The sequence below is a fragment of the Acipenser ruthenus genome, chromosome 26, assembly GCF_902713425.1.
Source record: "Acipenser ruthenus chromosome 26, fAciRut3.2 maternal haplotype, whole genome shotgun sequence".
Lineage (NCBI taxonomy): Eukaryota > Metazoa > Chordata > Actinopteri > Acipenseriformes > Acipenseridae > Acipenser > Acipenser ruthenus.
Window position 1 is genome coordinate 12,495,912 of NC_081214.1, and position 21,806 is coordinate 12,517,717.

Consider the following 21,806-nt stretch of genomic DNA (forward strand, 5'->3'; position numbering starts at 1 on the left):
AGGACATAAATGCGTGTGCTACTCTTACTGTGATTCTGATTGGATGTGTTATGTTAATCATGGTGTGTCAATCATGGCAGAGATTTCATGTTAAAAAAAAAACAAAAACACAAAAAGCCCTGCAGCATTTTGCTAAAACTGCCCAAAAATAGACAACCCGCCTAGTATCATTTACTGCTGCGAAATGGAATGAAAAACAGCATAATTTTGCGGAAAAATGCCCAGTTGTCAGCAGGGCAGCTGACATCCCACGAGCCAGACGGAGGGCTCTCGCGGGCCAAATCCGCCTGCGGGCCGCCAATTGAAAAATGCTGGTAAAGGCCATCTCTTTAAAATCAGTATTATATTATGTATATATTAATTGTATAGGTTGCTATATTTATATATATAACATACACAATATATAAATATTCTGTTTGCTTGGGTTTCAAATGTTGGCCAAAAATATACTTTTTAATACATATATATCCTGCATATATTGTATTTTTGTCTTTAAACCAGCAGTACTCAGCAAGATAGACCCAGAGGGCTTTGGGTTTTTCCTACTGCTCAGACTGTCCAAGACAAATCTACAAATGATACAAGACCTCAGACCCGTCCCCTGGCTGCCCAATCCCAACTGAAATGACTAATCTACAAATGATACAAGACCTGAGACCCGTCCCCTGGCTGCCCAATCCCAACTGAAATGACTAATCTACAAATGATACAAGACCTGAGACCCGTCCCCTGGCTGCCCAATCCCAACTGAAATAACTAATCTACAAATGATACAAGACCTGAGACCCGTCCCCTGGCTGCCCAATCCCAACTGAAATAACTAATCTACAAATGATACAAGACCTCAGACCCGTCCCCTGGCTGCCCAATCCCAACTGAAATAACTAATCTACAAATGATACAAGACCTCAGACCCGTCCCCTGGCTGCCCAATCCCAACTGAAATAACTAATCTACAAATGATACAAGACCTGAGGACCCGTCCCCTGGCTGCCCAATCCCAACTGAAATAACTAATCTACAAATGATACAAGACCTGAGACCCGTCCCCTGGCTGCCCAATCCCAACTGAAATAACTAATCTACAAATGATACAAGACCTGAGACCCGTCCCCTGGCTGCCCAATCCCAACTGAAATAACTAATCTACAAATGATACAAGACCTGAGACCCGTCCCCTGGCTGCCCAATCCCAACTGAAATAACTAATCTACAAATGATACAAGACCTGAGACCCGTCCCCTGGCTGCCCAATCCCAATTGAAATAACTAATCTACAAATGATACAAGACCTGAGACCCGTCCCCTGGCTGCCCAATCCCAACTGAAATAACTAATCTACAAATGATACAAGACCTGAGACCTGTCCCCTGGCTGCCCAATCCCAACTGAAATAACTAATCTACAAATGATACAAGACCTGAGACCCGTCCCCTGGCTGCCCAATCCCAACTGAAATAACTAATCTACAAATGATACAAGACCTCAGACCCGTCCCCTGGCTGCCCAATCCCAACTGAAATAACTAATCTACAAATGATACAAGACCTCAGACCCGTCCCCTGGCTGCCCAATCCCAACTGAAATAACTAATCTACAAATGATACAAGACCTCAGACCCGTCCCCTGGCTGCCCAATCCCAACTGAAATAACTAATCTACAAATGATACAAGACCTCAGACCCGTCCCCTGGCTGCCCAATCCCAACTGAAATAACTAATCTACAAATGATACAAGACCTGAGACCCGTCCCCTGGCTGCCCAATCCCAACTGAAATAACTAATCTACAAATGATACAAGACCTGAGACCCGTCCCCTGGCTGCCTAATCCCAACTGAAATAACTAATCTACAAATGATACAAGACCTGAGACCCGTCCCCTGGCTGCCCAATCCCAACTGAAATAACTAATCTACAAATGATACAAGACCTCAGACCCGTCCCCTGGCTGCCCAATCCCAACTGAAATAACTAATCTACAAATGATACAAGACCTGAGACCCGTCCCCTGGCTGCCCAATCCCAACTGAAATAACTAATCTACAAATGATACAAGACCTGAGACCCGTCCCCTGGCTGCCCAATCCCAACTGAAATAACTAATCTACAAATGATACAAGACCTGAGACCCGTCCCCTGGCTGCCCAATCCCAACTGAAATAACTAATCTACAAATGATACAAGACCTGAGACCCGTCCCCTGGCTGCCCAATCCCAACTGAAATAACTAATCTACAAATGATACAAGACCTGAGACCCGTCCCCTGGCTGCCCAATCCCAACTGAAATAACTAATCTACAAATGATACAAGACCTGAGACCCGTCCCCTGGCTGCCCAATCCCAACTGAAATAACTAATCTACAAATGATACAAGACCTGAGACCCGTCCCCTGGCTGCCCAATCCCAACTGAAATAACTAATCTACAAATGATACAAGACCTGAGACCCGTCCCCTGGCTGCCCAATCCCAACTGAAATAACTAATCTACAAATGATACAAGACCTGAGACCCGTCCCCTGGCTGCCCAATCCCAACTGAAATAACTAATCTACAAATGATACAAGACCTGAGACCCGTCCCCTGGCTGCCCAATCCCAACTGAAATAACTAATCTACAAATGATACAAGACCTCAGACCCGTCCCCTGGCTGCCCAATCCCAACTGAAATAACTAATCTACAAATGATACAAGACCTCAGACCCGTCCCCTGGCTGCCCAATCCCAACTGAAATAACTAATCTACAAATGATACAAGACCTCAGACCCGTCCCCTGGCTGCCCAATCCCAACTGAAATAACTAATCTACAAATGATACAAGACCTCAGACCCGTCCCCTGGCTGCCCAATCCCAACTGAAATAACTAATCTACAAATGATACAAGACCTCAGACCCGTCCCCTGGCTGCCCAATCCCAACTGAAATAACTAATCTACAAATGATACAAGACCTGAGACCCGTCCCCTTGCTGCCCAATCCCAACTGAAATAACTAATCTACAAATGATACAAGACCTGAGACCCGTCCCCTGGCTGCCCAATCCCAACTGAAATAACTAATCTACAAATGATACAAGACCTGAGACCCGTCCCCTGGCTGCCCAATCCCAACTGAAATAACTAATCTACAAATGATACAAGACCTGAGACCCGTCCCCTGGCTGCCCAATCCCAACTGAAATAACTAATCTACAAATGATACAAGACCTGAGACCCGTCCCCTGGCTGCCCAATCCCAATTGAAATAACTAATCTACAAATGATACAAGACCTGAGACCTGTCCCCTGGCTGCCCAATCCCAACTGAAATAACTAATCTACAAATGATACAAGACCTGAGACCCGTCCCCTGGCTGCCCAATCCCAACTGAAATAACTAATCTACAAATGATACAAGACCTCAGACTCGTCCCCTGACTGCCCAATCCCAACTGAAATAACTAATCATTAAAATACAGTGGCACACCCATCAGAGGCCACAACATGAACACAATGCTGCAGAAACAGCAGTGCTGTAGGGGAATATTTGTAAATTTACATTGTTGCATATACTTCAAAATATTACACTGTAGCAACACCGAATGCACACTTTTGTTATATTATATACATTCTGTTAAATACATGTTGTTAATGTATCCAAGCTCACAAGCATGGCATTGTGTGCGGAGTGCATGTTATACATTTGAATAATTGTTCAGTAGAGTGGAACTATAATGTGCTTGTGTTTTGAAGTGTATGCATCATTTTCTGAGAAATCAACTGGGAATGTCATTTCCATGGATGTTTATGCAATTTAAAAAATGTAAAAGGAGGCAAATTTCTCACTCATTCTTTCATTGAAAATAAAGCGTGAACAAATATAGTGCACTGTTACAAATAGCTTTGTTACTTAAACTGAAACAGTTGCTTTTGTTATTGTATTAATACACTACCTCTGGAACAAAAATATTAAAATATTTCTTAAAATAACCACCACACTTTGAAGAGTTGAATCTCTTAATCTTTTAACCCACAATGACTTCGCAGGTCAGTGAAGTGGAGCTGAGACAGGGATCACTCTGCTAATCCCATTGGTCGGTTTCTGAATCCATGCCACTGGGGCTGGGATTCAAAGAGCTCCCCGCTGCACCGCATTGTGTCAGAGCTCACACAGCGACCTGATAGCATAAACACCAGGCTGTCCTGAGACACAACACAGGGGAAGTACAGTACACACACCTGCTTTCCTCTTCTACTCCTATTCGCTGTTATCACTTTCTTGAATTCCAACTTTATTGGATTCTACCTTTGTGTGTCCATGTTTTACATTAATTCACTTACTGAGATATTTACCTACTTTTCCCACTTTCCTAAGCTGCATTGCACCTTACCTTCCTACGTACAGCTATGGCCAAACGTTTCGCATCACCTAGAATTGTAGAATTGAGATATCATTTAAAAAAAATAATAATATGAACATAATTTTGTTATTTTATTTAACATCATTTAATCAAATAAACTACAAAATGATATCGCAAAAGTCTACCGGAAGCCATAATAGTAGTACAGTATTTGATGTTTTTCTATTTTTTTTTGAATATGGAAAATTCAGTAGGATAACGTTAACATTATTCAGCAGGTTTCATTCACAAAATGTGTTAATTATACAGGGAGATGCAAAACCTTTGGCAATAGCTGTATGTGATGAACAGTACCTAGTGATAATTGATCTATTCAATTGTAACCATTGGGTGTTGTTCGGGGAGCAGAAGCAGGGGCTTCTCCCTAGTTAATCCAGCCATTCTATCAATTAACCTCCCTATTTAAGACCTGGGTCGAACACTTATTCTCTGTCATGTTTTTGTGTTTGTGTATTGTCACGCAGCACTGCAGACTCCACTTGTCGTTTTCATTTCTGCTGTCTGTGCTTCCTTATGTGACGCCAGGCTTTTGCTTACATTTGTTACATTTTTCAGTGATTTGGTTGTGAGAAATTTTTATAGGAGCGGTTCTCCCGTTTGTTTTAAGTTGCATGCGTTTTGTTTGTGAGCTCTGCCAAACCTCTCTCGGTTTCACAGTGCCCGCTTATGCTCTGCCGTGCTGTGTGTTTGTCAGCCCTACTCCGTGTTCTCAGCCCTGTTCTGTTTGTCTGCTCTTCTCTGTGTTTGTCTGCCCTGCTCTGTGTTTTGTCAGCTCTGCTCTGTGTTTGTCAGATGTGCTCTGTTTGTCAGCTCTGCTCTGTGTTTTGTCAGCTCTGCTCTGTGTTTCGTCAGCCCAGCTCTGTATTTGTCAGCCCTGCACTGTGTTTGTCAGCTCTGCTCTGTTTGTCAGCCCTGCTCTGTGTTTGTCAGCCCTGCTCTGTTTGTCAGCTCTGCTCTGTGTTTGTCAGCCCTGCTCTGTATTTGTCAGCCCTGCTCTGTTTTTTGTCAGCTCTGCTCTGTGTTTGTCAGCTCTGCTTTATGTTTGTCAGTTCTGCTCTGTATTTGTCAGCCCTGCTCTGTGTTCGTCAGCCCTGCTCTGTCTTTGTCAGCTCTGCTCCGTTTGTCAGCCCTGCTTTGTGTTTTGTCAGCTTTGCTCTGTGTTTGTCAGCTCTGCTTTGAGTTTGTCAGCTCTGCTCTGTATTTGTCAGCACAGCTCTGTGTTCGTCAGCCCTGCTCTGTGTTTGTCAGCCCAGCTCTGTGTTTGTCTGCAGTGCTCTGTGTTTGTCAGCCCTGCTCTGTGTTTTGTCGGCTCTGCTCTGTGTTTGCCAGCCCTGCTCTGTGTTTGTCTGCAGTGCTCTGTGTTTCTCAGCTCTGCTCTGTGTTTGTAAGCAGTGCTCTGTGTATGTCAGCTCTGCTCTGTGTTTGTAAGCCCTGCTCTGTGTTTGTCAGCTGTGCTTTGTGTTTGTCAGCTCTGCTTTGTGTTTTGTCAGCCCTGCTCTGTGTTTGTCAGCTCTGCTTTGTGTTTGTCAGCCCTGCTCTGTGTTTGTCAGCTCTGCTCTGTGTTTGTCAGCTCTGCTCTGTGTTTGTCAGCCCTGCTCTGTGTTTGTCAGCCCTGCTCTGTGTTCATCAGCCCTGCTCTGTGTATGTCAGCTCTGCTCTGTGTTTGTCAGCTCTGCTTTGTGTTTGTCAGCCCTGCTCTGTGTTTGTCAGCTCTGCTTTGTGTTTGTCAGCTCTGCTCTGTGTTTGTCAGCCCAGCTCTGTGTTTGTCTGCAGTGCTCTGTGTTTGTCAGCCCTGCTCTGTGTTTTGTCAGCTCTGCTCTGTGTTTGTCAGCTCTGCTTTGTGTTTGTCAGCTCTGCTCTGTGTTTGTCAGCCCTGCTCTGTGTTTGTCAGCCCTGCTCTGTGTTTGTCAGCCCTGCTCTGTTTTTTGTCAGCTCTGCTCTGTGTTTGTCAGCTCTGCTTTGTGTTTGTCAGCTCTGCTCTGTATTTGTCAGCACAGCTCTGTGTTCGAAAGCCCTGCTCTGTGTTTGTCAGCCCAGCTCTGTGTTTGTCTGCAGTGCTCTGTGTTTGTCAGCTCTGCTCTGTGTTTTGTCGGCTCTGCTCTGTGTTTGCCAGCCCTGCTCTGTGTTTGTCTGCAGTGCTCTGTGTTTCTCAGCTCTGCTCTGTTTGTAAGCAGTGCTCTGTGTTTGTCAGCTCTGCTCTGTGTTTGTCAGCCCTGCTCTGTGCTTGTCAGATCTGCTCTGTGTTTGTCTGCAGTGCTCTGTGTATGTCAGCTCTGCTCTGTGTTTGTCAGCTCTGCTCTGTGTTTGTCAGCCCTGCTCTGTGTTTGTCAGCTCTGCTTTGTGTTTGTCAGCCCTGCTCTATGTTTGTCAGCTCTGCTCTGTGTTTGTCAGCCCTGCTCTGTGTTTGTCAGCTCTGCTTTGTGTTTGTCAGCCCTGCTCTGTGTTTGTCAGCCCTGCTCTGTGTTTGTCAGCTCTGCTCTGTGTTTGTCAGCTCTGCTTTGTGTTTTGTCAGCTCTGCTCTGTGTTTGTCAGCTCTGCCTTATGTTTGTCAGCCCTGCTCTGTATTCGTCAGCCCTGCTCAGTCTTTGTCAGCTCTGCTCCGTTTGTCAGCCCTGCTCTGTGTTTTGTCAGCTCTGCTCTGTGTTTGTCAGCTCTGCTTTGTGTTTGTCAGCTCTGCTCTGTATATGTCAGCCCAGCTCTGTGTTTGTCAGCCCTGCTCTGTGTTTTGTCAGCTCTGCTCTGTGTTTGTCAGCCCTGCTCTGTGTTTTGTCGGCTCTGCTCTGTGTTTGTCTGCAGTGCTCTGTGTTTCTCAGCTCTGCTCTGTTTGTAAGCAGTGCTCTGTGTTTGTCAGCTCTGCTTTGTGTTTTGTTAGCCCTGCTTTGTGTTTGTCAGCCCTGCTCTGTGTTTGTCAGCTCTGCTCTGTGTTCGCCAGCCCTGCTCTGTGTTCGTCAGCCCTGCTCTGTGTTCGTCAGCCCTGCTCTGTGTTTGTCAGCCCTGCTGTGTGTATGTCAGCCCTGCTCTGTGTTTGTCAGCTCGGCTCTGTGTTAGTCAGCTCTGCTCTGTGTTTTGTCAGCCCTGCTCTGTGTTTGTCAGCCCTGCTCTGTGTTTGTCAGCTCTGCTATGTGTTTGTCAGCTCTGCTTTATGTTTGTCAGCCCTGCTTTGTATTTGTCAGCTCGGCTCTGTGTTTGTCAGCTCTGCTCTGTGTTTTGTCAGCCCTGCTCTGTGTTTGTCAGCCCTGCTCTGTGTTTGTCAGCTCTGCTCTGTGTTTGTCAGCTCTGCTTTGTGTTTGTCAGCCCTGCTCTGTGCTTGTCAGCCCTGCTCTGTGTTTGTCAGCTCTGCTCTGTGTTTGTCAGCCCTGCTCTGTGTTTTGTCAGCTCTGCTCTGTGTTTGTCAGCTCTACTCTGTGTTTGTCAGCCCTGCTCTGTGTTTGTCAGCTCTGCTCTGTGTTTGTCAGCTCTGCTCTGTGTTTGTCAGCCCTGCTATGTGTTTGTCAGCTCTGCTCTGTGTTTGTCAGCCCTCCTCTGTGTTTGTCAGCCCTGCTCTGTGTTTGTCAGCACTGCTCTGTGTTTGTCAGCCCTGCTCTGTGTTTGTCAGCCCTGCTCTGTGTTTTGTCAGCCCTGCTCTGTGTTTGTCAGCTCTGCTTTATGTTTGTCAGCCCTGCTTTGTATTTGTCAGCCCTGCTCTGTGTTTGTCAGCCCTGCTCTGTGTTTGTCAGCTCTGCTCTGTGTTTGTCAGCCCTGCTCTGTGTTTTGTCAGCTTTGCTCTGTGTTTGTCAGCCCTGCTCTGTGTTTGTCAGCCGCGCTCTGTGTTTGTCAGCTCTGCTCTGTGTTTGTCAGCCCTGCTCTGTGTTTGTCAGCCCTGCTCTGTGTTTGTCAGCTCTGCTCTGTGTTTGTCAGCCCTGCTCTGTGTTTGTCAGCCCTGCTCTGTGTTTTGTCAGCCCTGCTCTGTGTTTGTCAGCTCTGCTTTGTGTTTGTCAGCCCTGCTCTGTGTTTGTCAGCCCTGCTCTGTGTTTGTCAGCCCTGCTCTGTGTTTGTCAGCTCTGCTCTGTGTTTGTCAGCCCTGCTCTGTGTTTTGTCAGCTCTGCTCTGTGTTTGTCAGCTCTACTCTGTGTTTGTCAGCTCTGCTCTGTGTTTGTCAGCCCTGCTCTGTGTTTGTCAGCTCTGCTCTGTGTTTGTCAGCCCTGCTATGTGTTTGTCTGCATTGCTGTGTGTTTGTCAGCTCTGCTCTGTATTTGTCAGCCCTGCTCTGTGTTTGTCAGCCCTGCTCTGTGTTTTGTCAGCCCTGCTCTGTGTTTTGTCAGCCCTGCTTTGTGCTTGTCAGACCTGCTCTGTTTGTCAGCCCTGCTCTGTGTTTGTCAGCCCTGCTCTGTGTTTGTCAGCCCTGCTCTGTGTTTGTCAGCTGCTCTGTGTTTGTCAGCCCTGCTCTGTGTTTGTCAGCCCTGCTCTGTGTTTGTCAGCTCTGCTCTGTGTTTGTCAGCTCTGCTTTGTGTTTGTCAGCTCTGCTCTGTGTTTGTCAGCTCTGCTCTGTGTTTGTCAGCTCTGCTCTGTATTTGTCAGCCCTGCTCTTTGTTTGTCAGCCCTGCTCTGTGTTTGTCAGATCTGCTCTGTTTCTCAGCCCTGCTCTGTGTTTGTCAGCCCTGCTCTGTGTTTGTCAGCTCTGCTCTGTGTATGTCAGCTCTGCTTTGTGTTTGTCAGCTCTGCTCTGTATTTGTCAGCCCTGCTCTTTGTTTGTCAGCCCTGCTCTGTGTTTGTCAGCTCTGCTCTGTATTTGTCAGCCCTGCTCTGTGTTTGTCAGCCCTGCTCTGTGTTTTGTCAGCCCTGCTCTGTGTTTTGTCAGCCCTGCTTTGTGCTTGTCAGACCTGCTCTGTTTGTCAGCCCTGCTCTGTGTTTGTCAGCCCTGCTCTGTGTTTGTCAGCCCTGCTCTGTGTTTGTCAGCTGCTCTGTGTTTGTCAGCCCTGCTCTGTGTTTGTCAGCCCTGCTCTGTGTTTGTCAGCTCTGCTCTGTGTTTGTCAGCTCTGCTTTGTGTTTGTCAGCTCTGCTCTGTGTTTGTCAGCTCTGCTCTGTGTTTGTCAGCTCTGCTCTGTATTTGTCAGCCCTGCTCTTTGTTTGTCAGCCCTGCTCTGTGTTTGTCAGATCTGCTCTGTTTGTCAGCCCTGCTCTGTGTTTGTCAGCCCTGCTCTGTGTTTTGTCAGCTCTGCTCTGTGTTTGTCAGCTCTGTTTTATGTTTGTCAGCCCTCCTTTGTATTTGTCAGCTCTGCTCTGTGTTTGTCAGCACAGCTCTGTGTTCGAAAGCCCTGCTCTGTGTTTGTCAGCCCAGCTCTGTGTTTGTCTGCAGTGCTCTGTGTTTGTCAGCCCTGCTCTGTGTTTTGTCGGCTCTGCTCTGTGTTTGCCAGCCCTGCTCTGTGTTTGTCTGCAGTGCTCTGTGTTTCTCAGCTCTGCTCTGTTTGTAAGCAGTGCTCTGTGTTTGTCAGCTCTGCTCTGTGTTTGTCAGCCCTGCTCTGTGCTTGTCAGATCTGCTCTGTGTTTGTCTGCAGTGCTCTGTGTATGTCAGCTCTGCTCTGTGTTTGTCAGCTCTGCTCTGTGTTTGTCAGCCCTGCTCTGTGTTTGTCAGCCCTGCTCTGTGTTTGTCAGCTCTGCTTTGTGTTTGTCAGCTCTGCTTTGTGTTTTGTCAGCCCTGCTCTGTGTTTGTCAGCCCTGCTCTGTGTTTGTCAGCCCTGCTCTGTGTTCGTCAGCCCTGCTCTGTGTTTGTCAGCTCTTCTTTGTTTGTCAGCTCTGCTTTGTTTGTCAGCTCTGCTCTGTGTTTGTCAGCTCTGCTCTGTGTTTTGTCAGCCCTGCTCTGTATTTGTCAGCCCTGCTCTGTGTTTTGTCAGCCCTGCTCTGTGTTTGTCAGATCTGCTCTGTTTGTCAGCTCTGCTCTGTGTATGTCAGCTCTGCTTTGTGTTTGTCAGCCCTGCTCTGTGTTTGTCAGCTCTGCTCTGTGTTTGTCAGCTCTGCTCTGTGTTTGTCAGCTCTGCTTTGTGTTTGTCAGCACTGCTCTGTGTTTGTCAGATCTGCTCTGTTTGTCAGCTCTGCTCTGTGTATGTCAGCTCTGCTTTGTGTTTGTCAGCCCTGCTCTGTGTTTGTCAGCTCTGCTCTGTGTTTGTCAGCTCTGTTTTATGTTTGTCAGCCCTGCTTTGTATTTGTCAGCCCTGCTCTGTGTTTTGTCTGCAGTGCTCTGTGTTTGTCTGCTCTGCTGTGTTTTGTCAGCTCTGCTCTGTGTTTGTCAGCTCTGCTTTGTGTTTGTCAGCTCTGCTCTGTGTTTGTCAGCCCTGCTCTGTGTTTGTCAGCCCTGCTCTGTGTTTGTCAGCCCTGCTCTGTGTTTGTCAGATCTGCTCTGTTTGCCAGCTCTGCTCTGTGTTTTGTCAGCCCTGCTCTGTGTTTGTCAGCCCTGCTCTGTGTTTGTCAGCTCTTCTTTGTTTGTCAGCCCTGCTCTTTGTTTGTCAGCCCTGCTCTGTGTTTGTCAGCTCTGCTCTGTGTTTTGTCAGCCCTGCTCTGTGTTTGTCAGATCTGCTCTGTTTGCCAGCTCTGCTCTGTGTTTTGTCAGCTCTGCTGTGTTTGTCAGCCCTGCTCTGTGTATGTCAGCTCTGCTTTGTGTTTGTCAGCTCTGCTCTGTATTTGTCAGCCCTGCTCTGTGTTTGTCAGCCCTGCTCTGTGTTTGTCAGCTCTGCTGTGTTTTGTCAGCCCTGCTCTGTGTTTGTCAGCCCTGCTTTGTGTTTGTCAGCCCTGCTCTGTGTTTGTCAGCCCTGCTCTGTGTTTGTCAGCTCTGCTCTGTGTTTGTCAGCTCTGCTCTGTGTTTGTCAGCTCTGCTCTGTATTTGTCAGCCCTGCTCTGTGTTTTGTCAGCCCTGCTCTGTATTTGTCAGATCTGCTCTGTTTGTCAGCTCTGCTCTGTGTTTTGTCAGCTCTGCTCTGTGTTTGTCAGCTCTGCTCTGTGTATGTCAGCTCTGCTTTGTGTTTGTCAGCCCTGCTCTGTGTTTGTCAGCTCTGTTTTATGTTTGTCAGCCCTGCTTTGTATTTGTCAGCCCTGCTCTGTGTTTGTCAGCCCTGCTCTGTGTTTTGTCTGCAGTGTTCTGTGTTTGTCAGCTCTGCTGTGTTTTGTCAGCCCTGCTCTGTGTTTGTCAGCCCTGCTCTGTGTTTGCCAGCCCTGCTCTTTGTTTGTCAGCTCTGCTCTTTGTTTGTCAGCCCTGCTCTGTGTTTGTCAGCTGTGCTCTGTGTTTGTCAGCTGTGCTCTGTGTTTGTCAGCTCTGCTTTGTGTTTGTCAGCTGTGCTCTGTGTTTGTCAGTCCCGCTCTGTGTTTGTCAGCTCTGCTCTGTGTTTGTCAGCCCTGCTCTGTGTTTTGTTGTTTTTTTGCTTGTTTGTGCGGTCCCAAACCTGCTGCCTCAGCCACGATGAGCTGTTCAGGCTCCAGAATTAGTAGCAACGCATTCATTGATACTAAAATATTTCATTACCGCCGCGCCCCTGATGCTCATGACTGTTCGTTCTGTCTACATTAATTATGGAGTGGCAATGCTTTGTTACCAATAATGATGCCTGTAGTGATATGTGCATTGAATCATGGGATTGATTATCTTTTCCTTCTTTTTCTATCCTTGCTCATGTCATATTGTACAATGTCCCTATGCACTCTGCTGCACCTTGGCCAGGCAATTCAAGTCTGTGTTAATGTGGTAGAGGGAACTTGCATTCTATGTGGGACTGACTGTTAAGTTTCCTTCGGTGCACTAACAACACTGAGGACGCTGGTGGAAAATTCCACACTGCTTGTGCACGCAGAAAGTGCGCGTCTGTTCCTATACAGACTGTGGGACTTGAAGTAACAGTGTGTTTAATAGTTTTAACTCAACGGAGTAGATTTACAATGCATATAAGTCAGTGAGTGTTAAATCTCTGAGCTACGGGGGACAAAGGCTGAGAGAAGCAGAGATATTGGCGCACACGGTGAACAGTGAAAGGAAAACACAGTGTGCTTTATTTAAGTACTGTTTTATTAGTTGTTAGGATTGGTCCCTGGACGGTATACTTTTTAACTTTAAGTCCTGTAGCATATGAAGGACACTTCCACCAAGTACCAGGAGGGGCAGTCGTGTCCACGCTGTAGTGCAGGACCTCTGTAAACCAGGAGAGGCAGAGCTGAACCAACTTACTCACTGGAGGAGGGGTGGCCTGACTGTACACTGCCTCTAGAGGGGACTTGAGGAAGACTACGCAAAGCAGGATTAAAGTAACTCTGGATTATAATGGTTGGGAGTACCCATTGGAAAGCTGAACATACTCACCTTGCAGTTCCACGCCAGGAGGTTTAAGTGGACAGTGAGCGACGGACCTGAGACCAATCCTGAACTATAGTACTTGTTGAGAACTTGACTGAGGGTCAGACTCAAAAGCGTTTGTTTGATTCACTCCCTCAAAACTACAGGGACACTCTGTATTTGTGTTGTGGATAATGCAGGAAGAGCAGCAGCACAATAAAAATCACTGTAGTTTTGCATTTCCTGTGTGGCGTCCATCTGTCAACTCTGTTCTACACCTTCTGGCTATCCTACGAATAATACGTAACTAATACCAACCGGTTACAATATATTTATCTTATTTTTATTTGTATTTTGGAGGAATTTGTTTTGATGCTCTGCTATGCCTTGTTGCTTTGTGATTTTGCTATGGATCTGCATTATTCCTCAGAAGCTTCCTCACTCACTCACTCACTCACTCACTCACTCACTCACTCACTCAAATTCTTCCAGATCATTGATCATCCTCTTTTCCCTTTAGGGACCGCCTCACCGTAGTTACACATTTTTACATTCTTCTGCCACCCAGGATTTAATATAGTCTTCCTTGTTGACGCATAAGATATCCTACCAATTCAGCGATCTAATATGGGCAGCAACCTCAGCAGTCAAATTAAAAGTTAACCAGTACATTATCAGATATCAGATATCAGCCTCTCTCTGATATCTATTCGGCCAAAAATAAATTGCTATTATGCCTGGAGTGGGGGCCACCTGGATCACTAGAGGTTTCCTCCCACAAAAGGGGGGGGGGTTCCTCTCTGCTGAGCGTTGAGATTAGTCCTTAATTATATTTTAAAAAAATTCAAAAATTCAAAAAGCTGTTGACTCGAGTCGGTGACTTGGACTCAAGTCCAACTCGAGTCACTTTTTTTGGGACTTGAGACTTGAATGAATTGACTTGAGACTTGAACGAAATGACTTGAGACTTGAACGAATTGACTTGAGACTTGAATGAATTGACTTGAGATTTCACTTGAGACTTGATCGAATTGACTTGCGACTTGACTTGGGACTTGGACTACTTGACTTGAGACTTGGGACTTGATGAAAATGACTTGACAACAATTACAATTAAAACGCTACACTGGTATTACGGGTCACATTGCACCCTCGCCCTGCTCGTCCTCTTGTTCTCTCTCTCCCTGTGTCTGTGTGTGTGTGTGGGGGGGGGGGGGCTGTCTGGTCCCTAAATAAAAAAACAAAATCTATATAAAATAGATGTGAGCAGGCTGGCTGCCATGATGGACGCCTAGAACCAGGGAGGGATGCCAGGGAAGCTCAGTGGAAGGAGGAGAGCAGGCAGCAGTACACCAACCTCGAGGAGAAGGTGAGGAGGATGTACAGGCTGCCGCTGTCTCCAGCCCTCCAAGAGGAGGAGGAGGAGGAACAACTGCCGGCCCGAGTGAAAAAAGAGGGGAGTGGCCACTGCCGGAGGCGAGAGAAGGAGGAGTTGCCTACCCAAATGCCAGAAAGAGAGGAGCTGCCGTACTGCAAGCCGGAGGGGGAGGAGTCACCGTCGGCTCCAGCACCACTGGGAGAAACCCAGTTGCCTCCACCACCAGAGGTAGAGGAGCTGCAGCTGCTATTACCTCCACCACCAGAAGGGCTGGAGCTACCTCCCGAGGGCCCTGTCCTGCAATGCCTAGGGCTGCAAAGCTTGCAACGCCTGGGGATGCCAAGCCTGCAACAGCTAGGGTTGCCAAGCCTGCGATGACTAGGGCTACAAAGCCTGTGTCCGGGGAAAGCAATGTCTGGGTTGCTTGCTCATCACAGCCCGGGGGTGCCTGCTTGTCACCGCCCGGGGGTGCCTGTCCCGCACCGCCCGGGGGTGCCTGTTTGTCACTGTCCAGGGGTCTTTCAGTGCTGGAGAAGCCAGCATTTCCAATGTCAGCATTTCCGCTGACAGCATTGCCGCTGCGGAAGAAGGAGGTGAGGAGACCACCTCCACAACAGCCCTGATCACCAACCCAGCCCCAACAACGGACATGAGGGGAGGGGGGTTGTGTTTTAGGGGGGGAGGTACTGCACACATAGATGTACAAATAAGGTGATCACGGGTGGTGAAATACTTAGTAATGGTGAGAATTAATGTTGGTGAAGGTGTGTGTTCTGTGCTGTGCTGTGCTGTACTGCATTTACGTTTTTGTCCATGTTTGTTTACATTCAGGAGTGTTTTGAATAACCTTTTGTTTTGGCCCTTGTGCCTTTTGTTTTGTTAAATGTGTTTTGTTTAGAGTTTCTGTCTGTGTTATTTTTGTTTGTTTATAATTAAACGTGCGCACCAGTGCTTACAAACCTGCATTCTCTGCCTCTGATAACCTGGTCAGTGACGTCTTATTGACAGAAGAAACTCTGTATAACAAAAGACCTGCATATCAACACAGCAAGAAGTGCACATTGAATCTAAATGGAAAGGGGCTAAATGGAAATCAATTAAAATGAACAGCACAAAGAATAGGTGACATAAATGATTTAAAGCAGCACTGCAAAGCTGTTCACCTTTTAACCCAAGCCCTCACACCCACACAATAACCAATACTGCCAACACCGTTGCACAGGCTGGCATGAAATGTCACTTGAAAAAAGCTGAACAGAAAGGCTGGTAGAACCTCCATTGCACAGCATTCAAAGAGTAGCTATGACATCACAGTGTAGGGATGTCTCCCAGACTTCAGTTAATTCTCTTTGTCTCTTACTTCAATTAGAGTGTCAGCCCTGATTAGCTTTGTGGATCAGAATACACATTACCTACATAACTATCAAACACTCAATAGTGATACATAGAAACACTAAAATAAATTTCATACATTCAATGACAAACAATTTGACTGAAAGTCATTTTCAATTGAATAATTGTCATTTAATTGTGGTGCTGTCTTTTTGTATTCCAATTGAGACACATTGCTAGCAGTTCATATCACATTTGCTATTACATATTGTGGCAATGTGCCCCGCCCCTGTGTGCATATTATGTGTTGTATGTTGCGTGTGTTAATGTTGGTGTATAGATTGGTACACGGGATATAAACGGGTCTGTGTTTCACGTGTGATTTAATAAGTGTAGATTTGTATTTAGGCACGAGGAGGGCACAAATCACTTCACATGCTGGTTAAATGTAATATGTGAGCACGGGGTTGCACAGAATTAAATCACGTGCTGGGATTCAAGTGAATAATTAATTAGTAATTGAATCCCAGCACAACAGTATATATAGATGCACATTTCATTCACTCAGGGTTGGGTGTTCGAGAGTGGAGAACGGGTGAGAGAGAAGGAGAAATAAAAGTTTAAATATCAATTGCTATTACGTGCTGGTAGGACCAGCACGATACTTGTTTATTTAAAACTCACCGTGTTTGTTTGTGTGTCTGTCCGTGCACCGTCTGTTTACTGTATAGTCCATTTTTGTTTGTCTCATTATTTTGGTGTATAGTGCCGTGTGCTGTGTTTTGTGTTTCAAACCTTTTATTTTCTGTTCTGTTTATTAAATGCTGAGCGAAAGCATTCGCTCAGCTTCACCAAACCCCAAATCTCTGTCTGTTTATTTCCTGGCTCTGGTCTGACACCACCCACTCCGGACGTCTTTGTGGCACATATATATATATAAAAAAAAAGTAATATGAAGCTTTATACCCAAACAATATTGCGCACAGTCAGATGTTTTTATTGTAGATCAGGCCATGAGCAAACAAACGAGTGATAAATGCACAGCAATGCATAGTTTCTAGAAGCTAATGTGCTTTTAAGTAAGACTACGATTGTCACAGAAATTGTGAATTTGAACAAAGTCTTTGAAATCTTGGAAATTGATGTAAAACACATTTAATTAGGTGCTTCCATTATCTTTAAAAAATGTAGCATGTCATGCACTGAAAAACAACAAATCTGCGAGTATGGGTAAATGGTTTGTGTATGTAGGTCAGCCAGTAAGATCTGAAGACATGTGACAGCAAGTACGAGCAAAGTGGCAAATATCACTGCTAAGCAGAGAAGTGAAAAATACCCAAAGAGGACATTTCATGAAAGTGGTGCCATGATGTTTTATACAGAATGTTATGTTCCTGTGGCTTAAAACGAAAAGCAAGCAAGCCATTAAGTCTGCAGTACAAAGACAGGTAAAATACAAACAACATGAGTGAGCTGTTAGACAGAAGAACAAATGCATCGAAGAACAGAAGTTTACACGGAGGCTTTCTTTACAACATGCTGTTTCAGAATCGTGGAAAACTCTAACTCTAAGTGCTGTACTCTAAAGTAGCTTTTAAACTTGTCAGTAGTCAAAAGCAATAGTCGTTATATTATTGGTTTTGGTGTACTATTTAAAAGTTGATGTAGCTAAAACTGCATTATTTGGTGACCTTTCTGTGATTTTTTTTTTTTTCCCGCACTTGGTCCATGAAGTTTACTAAAAATGCTGTGCCAAAATCATAGCCTTACTTATAAGCCATGGTTATCTGTGAGTGGATTTGACCTTTTAAAAATGTGTAAATAAGTAGTAATTAATTTTAAATCCTGGTTTTCACTCTTTTCACATACCTAAAGCTCATTTTTCTGATGCAATTCCCTTATGAACTTGACCTTTAAAGAAAACCAGGAACAGAGTTCAGCAGCACTCACCATAAAGGATGTTAATGAGGGACACCGGCATGACCAGAATCCCCACCAGCATGTCCGCGACAGCCAGGGACATTAAGAAGAAGTTTGTAGCGTTCTGGAGTTTCTTCTCGAAGGACACAGCCATAATCACCAGTATGTTTCCACCAATGGTGAGAATAATAATGATCAAAATCATCAAAGCTGGCCAGTTCTTCTCCTTCATAGACAACCGCGAGATGCTCTCGGAGTCAGAGAGGTTCAGGGTGTCCGCTGTGGACAAAGAGCTGTTCACATGCCAAGCCATCTGGCCCCCATGCAGCCCCACATTCGGGCTCACTGTGGTCAAGCTGATTGATATGCCTGTGCTGCTAGGACTGCTCATCATCTACAGCTCTTCTTGAACATGCTATTCCTGCGGACTGGGGGGGTGGCCTTATTCTTCACAGTGACACGGATGGTCCTATAACTGCAAAACTACAAAGAGCTGAGAGGGGGTCTATTTCTTCAAACAACTTGGATGAAAAGCACACGGGAATCCGCTTCTCCATGATTTCCAAGTTTATGTTTATGGATTGAAGGGTTTTCTGTTTTATTCCTTTGACCAAACCTAGAAAGAAAACAGTGTATTTCTCAATATTTGCATTTTAATATTTCTGATATATATATATATATATTAAACACAAAAAACTAAATTTTACTTGACAGTAAGAGCTGACAATTACAAAGACACTGCTTAACAGGTACAGTAGGTGGGTTCACTGTAGACAACATGTGTAGTCCCCACTGGGCAGGTGAGGTGAGGTCTAAAACCAGAACAACCATGACTGTTTTCATGTTGTCATAGAATAATAGTTGGAATATTAACACATCTGGAGTGAGACCAGTTCTTTATTGTGTAGTTTTTCAAGTATACAAATATTTACAACTGTTATAACCATTTCAGCTTTTTTCTTTCTTTTTTCTTTTGGATTTTGTTCATATATATATATATATATATATATATATATATATATATATATATATATATAGTAAATATGGACTGGAGAGGAGGGTTATAGTGGACAATTATCGCCCTGAGGGAAGACTATTGTTACCGACAAGGGGCTATAATACCCTAAGCCACAGGCTGAGGGCATTGCGCCCTGGAGGGGCATTTAATTTTCCACTGTGAGCTGAGTCTGCAGTACTTATTTAATATATGAATCAGTCAAGAAAAAAAGTGAGGCAAGGTTGGATAGTAAGTATGACTGTATATATTTTGTTTAAATACAGTATAGCTGATACAGCATAAGAAAATACATATTGACATATATTTTGTTTATATATAACTGCTACAGCATAAGTAAATAAATAACAGAAAATGTTTTTGAAGTTCATACCGCATAGTTATCAACGTTTTTTTGGCGTACAGCTCTCCGTCTAGCTTGCTGAATGCTGCATAATACAGTTTATATCCCAGCTGTCATATTTATTTACATCGTCAAATTAATTTTGTCTGAATTTCAGAAAGTCAGAAAACAGTGACAGTGACATCTGAATCACTATTTTTATGTTTAGAGCATCTTTCTGTTGTAATATGTTTTGTTATTAATTTTCTGTAAGTCACAGAATCGCTATTCAGCAGTTTTTTCTTGTTGGGAGGAGTGCAGGGGAGAAGGGCATTCCTTTGAAAAGGGGCGGGACTGACAGTGATGTGAACCAATCACATGAGAGAGGGAGACTATTGTCTGGTGGTGTAAGGATGTTAGGGCAATAGGTCTCATATATATACACACACGCTGGTTACACTTCTCAATGAGACCATTGCCCTCTGAAAGGTCAGTGGGGTAGAGGTAAGTTCCAACTAGGTTTGCATCAGGAACAGATAGGCGAGTTTCTTTGAAGTTTAAATAAGTGGAGGGACTGAGAGAAGAGGCAAGCCCCCATGATCCTTCCCCCAAATCTCAACCTAGGCTTGCAATTTGTAATTAGAAAATGGGGTCAGTAAAGCAGCTTCAAAAGCTGTGTACAGACATTTCACCTGATGAAGGGCTGAATATATATACCCTGTTTTTCTCCCACCCCCGTGCTGATCTGGGAATGGCGAAGACAAACATGCTGTCCTCTGAAACGTGTGCGGTTAGTTGACTGCTTCTTTTCACTCTGCAGGCCCGCCATGCAGTCAACCCAGAGCTACAGCGTCGGAGGACAACACAGCTCTGGGCAGCTTACAGGCAAGGCCGCAGGCGCCCAGCCAGTCTACAGGGGACGCTGGTGCCGACCTAAGCCCTCCTCCCCCGGGTGGCATTCGGCCAATTGTGCGCAGCCCCCTGGGAACTCCCGTCCACGGTTGGCAGTGGAATAGCCTGGACCTGAACCAGCGACCTCCAGGCTAAAGGGCACATCCTGCACTCCACGCGGAGTGCCTTTACCGGATGTGCCACTCAGGAACCCCAAGACATTTACTTTTTTAAAACTTATTTTTGTATTAATACACCGGGCTTTTATCAGCATCTAGTTTGTGCGCTGTGCCGATTACTTCCTGATCTCCCCTGGTAAGTTTCTCTTTCTGTCAGCTGATGTGAGGCAGTGATATGGGATGTAACAAAAGAATCATACCGAACGTAGCATCGCCTGTTTACAGAATATTCTTCTCATTATTGAAATTCTACTCCTACTGCAGGTAGTTGTTTTGTTTTTTGTTTTTTTTTCTTAATACATATACATGAATAAAAACGTTTTTGTTATGTTAATGGTGACAGTCTATACAGTCTATACATTACCAGGACCTGCAAACTTATAAATGTGTCTCAACCTGATAAATACTGTGTCACTAAAACAAATAATATAGTCATATATAATTTACACGTGTGTGTTTATATATACCGTTTTTAACGTGGTTTAAATTACATTCAAAATATACAGTACAGTTTGAAATGCTGCATTAAGGTAAGTAATAAACTGACTCCATTGTGATTTAGCACTTGGTTCAAACAATTTAACAGCAAATGCTGGAATTTTTCTGTACAATTCTGTGTAAATAAATATAAAACTATAAAACAGGACAACAGGTTCTTTATTAATGCTGGGCTGTTTTTTGGATGATGATAATAATAATAATAATAATAATAATAATAATAATAATACAATACAACTTTCACATACATACATATACATTTAGATGACAGAGTTAATATGCCCTGACAGAGTTCAAATGAATTCTGACTGTCAGGAGATTACCAGGGAACGATGGAGCCAGCAGACCTTGAACACCATGTAAGGCCTTATAGGTAATAAGAAGAACTCTAAAATAATACTAATAATAATACTAATACTAATAATAATACTACTACTAATAATAATAATACTACTACTACGACTACTACTACTACTACGACTACTACCACTACTAATAATAATAATGGCATCAGTAATAAAACTAACGAATGAGATACATGCAGTAAATGTAATCGCGATTCATTTTTTTAATTGCTTGACAGCCCTAATATATATATATATATATATATATATATATATATATATATATATATATATAACATGCCAAAGAAGAATGTCGATTTATTTTGATATGTGTAACATCTCCCGGTTGTCAAGGATTGTTATGACTCACATCTCCATGTAACCTTGAGTGTCCTCCAGTTCTTCAGCTTCTTCACTTTGCTTGGCTCCGATCTTATACGCCTCACAGTTCAAATGAAAACCGAAGAAGACCATCTGTCTGAACGGGGGAATTGAAACACATAAGAAGAGACATTAAAGCTCACAGGTTCACAAGCTCATAGATTGCTCCAGTAAAAGCCCACCTGTATAAATGGGTAATTGTATGTAAGAAATAATGTGATATCTTGTAACAATTGTAAGTCGCCCTGGATAAGGGCGTCTGCTAAGAAATAAATAATAGTAATTTATTCTGTTTATTAATCAAGGCTGCAAGAGGCTAGTATGAGCCAACCTACTGTATTAAACACTCGATAGTGTACATTTAGAAATACTAAAATAAATGTAATCAATTCAGTGATAAAAGTTCTCATTTCGAGACACTGAAATGTCTGTCCTTGAATCTGTTAACTTTCTTTTAGTAATTCAAAATGAGGCAAGTATAAAACGAATGGCTAGGAGAGAAGAAATGAAAGCATTCCTGTAACAGTGGCATGCATTTACAGTATAAGGCAATAATATAACATAGCTTACCACGGTAAATTTGCAGTTTTCTCATGCCTTTCTCATGGTTATACTATGCATCTACCATGCATCAAACTATAGTTTGCCATGTTTTTAAATTTGCTTTTGCCATACCTTAATGGGCTTTTACCTATGCTTTACCATGCTTTTAGTACGGGGAACTTTTAAAATGGAGGGCCAGATTTAATACATTTTTAGCTGTGTTTTATGAAGATATAAATTCCTCCCATTAACTCAACACATGTGTAACCATTTAATGGAATGGGGCCCAGTAGACAAATGTCTGGCTA

At 44.3% G+C, this 21,806-nt stretch overlaps 1 protein-coding gene across 1 annotated transcript in view; it reads right to left on the minus strand.

Moving 5' to 3' along the window:
- LOC117430513 (5-hydroxytryptamine receptor 2A-like) overlaps window positions 1-21,806 on the minus strand; it is a 185,038-nt gene that overhangs the window by 20,975 nt on the left and 142,257 nt on the right. The window contains exons 3-4 of the mRNA XM_034050592.3: window positions 20,945-21,052; window positions 17,356-17,941 (exon numbers count right to left, since the gene is read on the minus strand). Coding sequence (XP_033906483.1) covers window positions 17,356-17,719 — 364 coding nt within the window. The 5' untranslated portion in view covers window positions 17,720-17,941; window positions 20,945-21,052. The remainder of the gene's footprint in view (window positions 1-17,355; window positions 17,942-20,944; window positions 21,053-21,806) is intronic.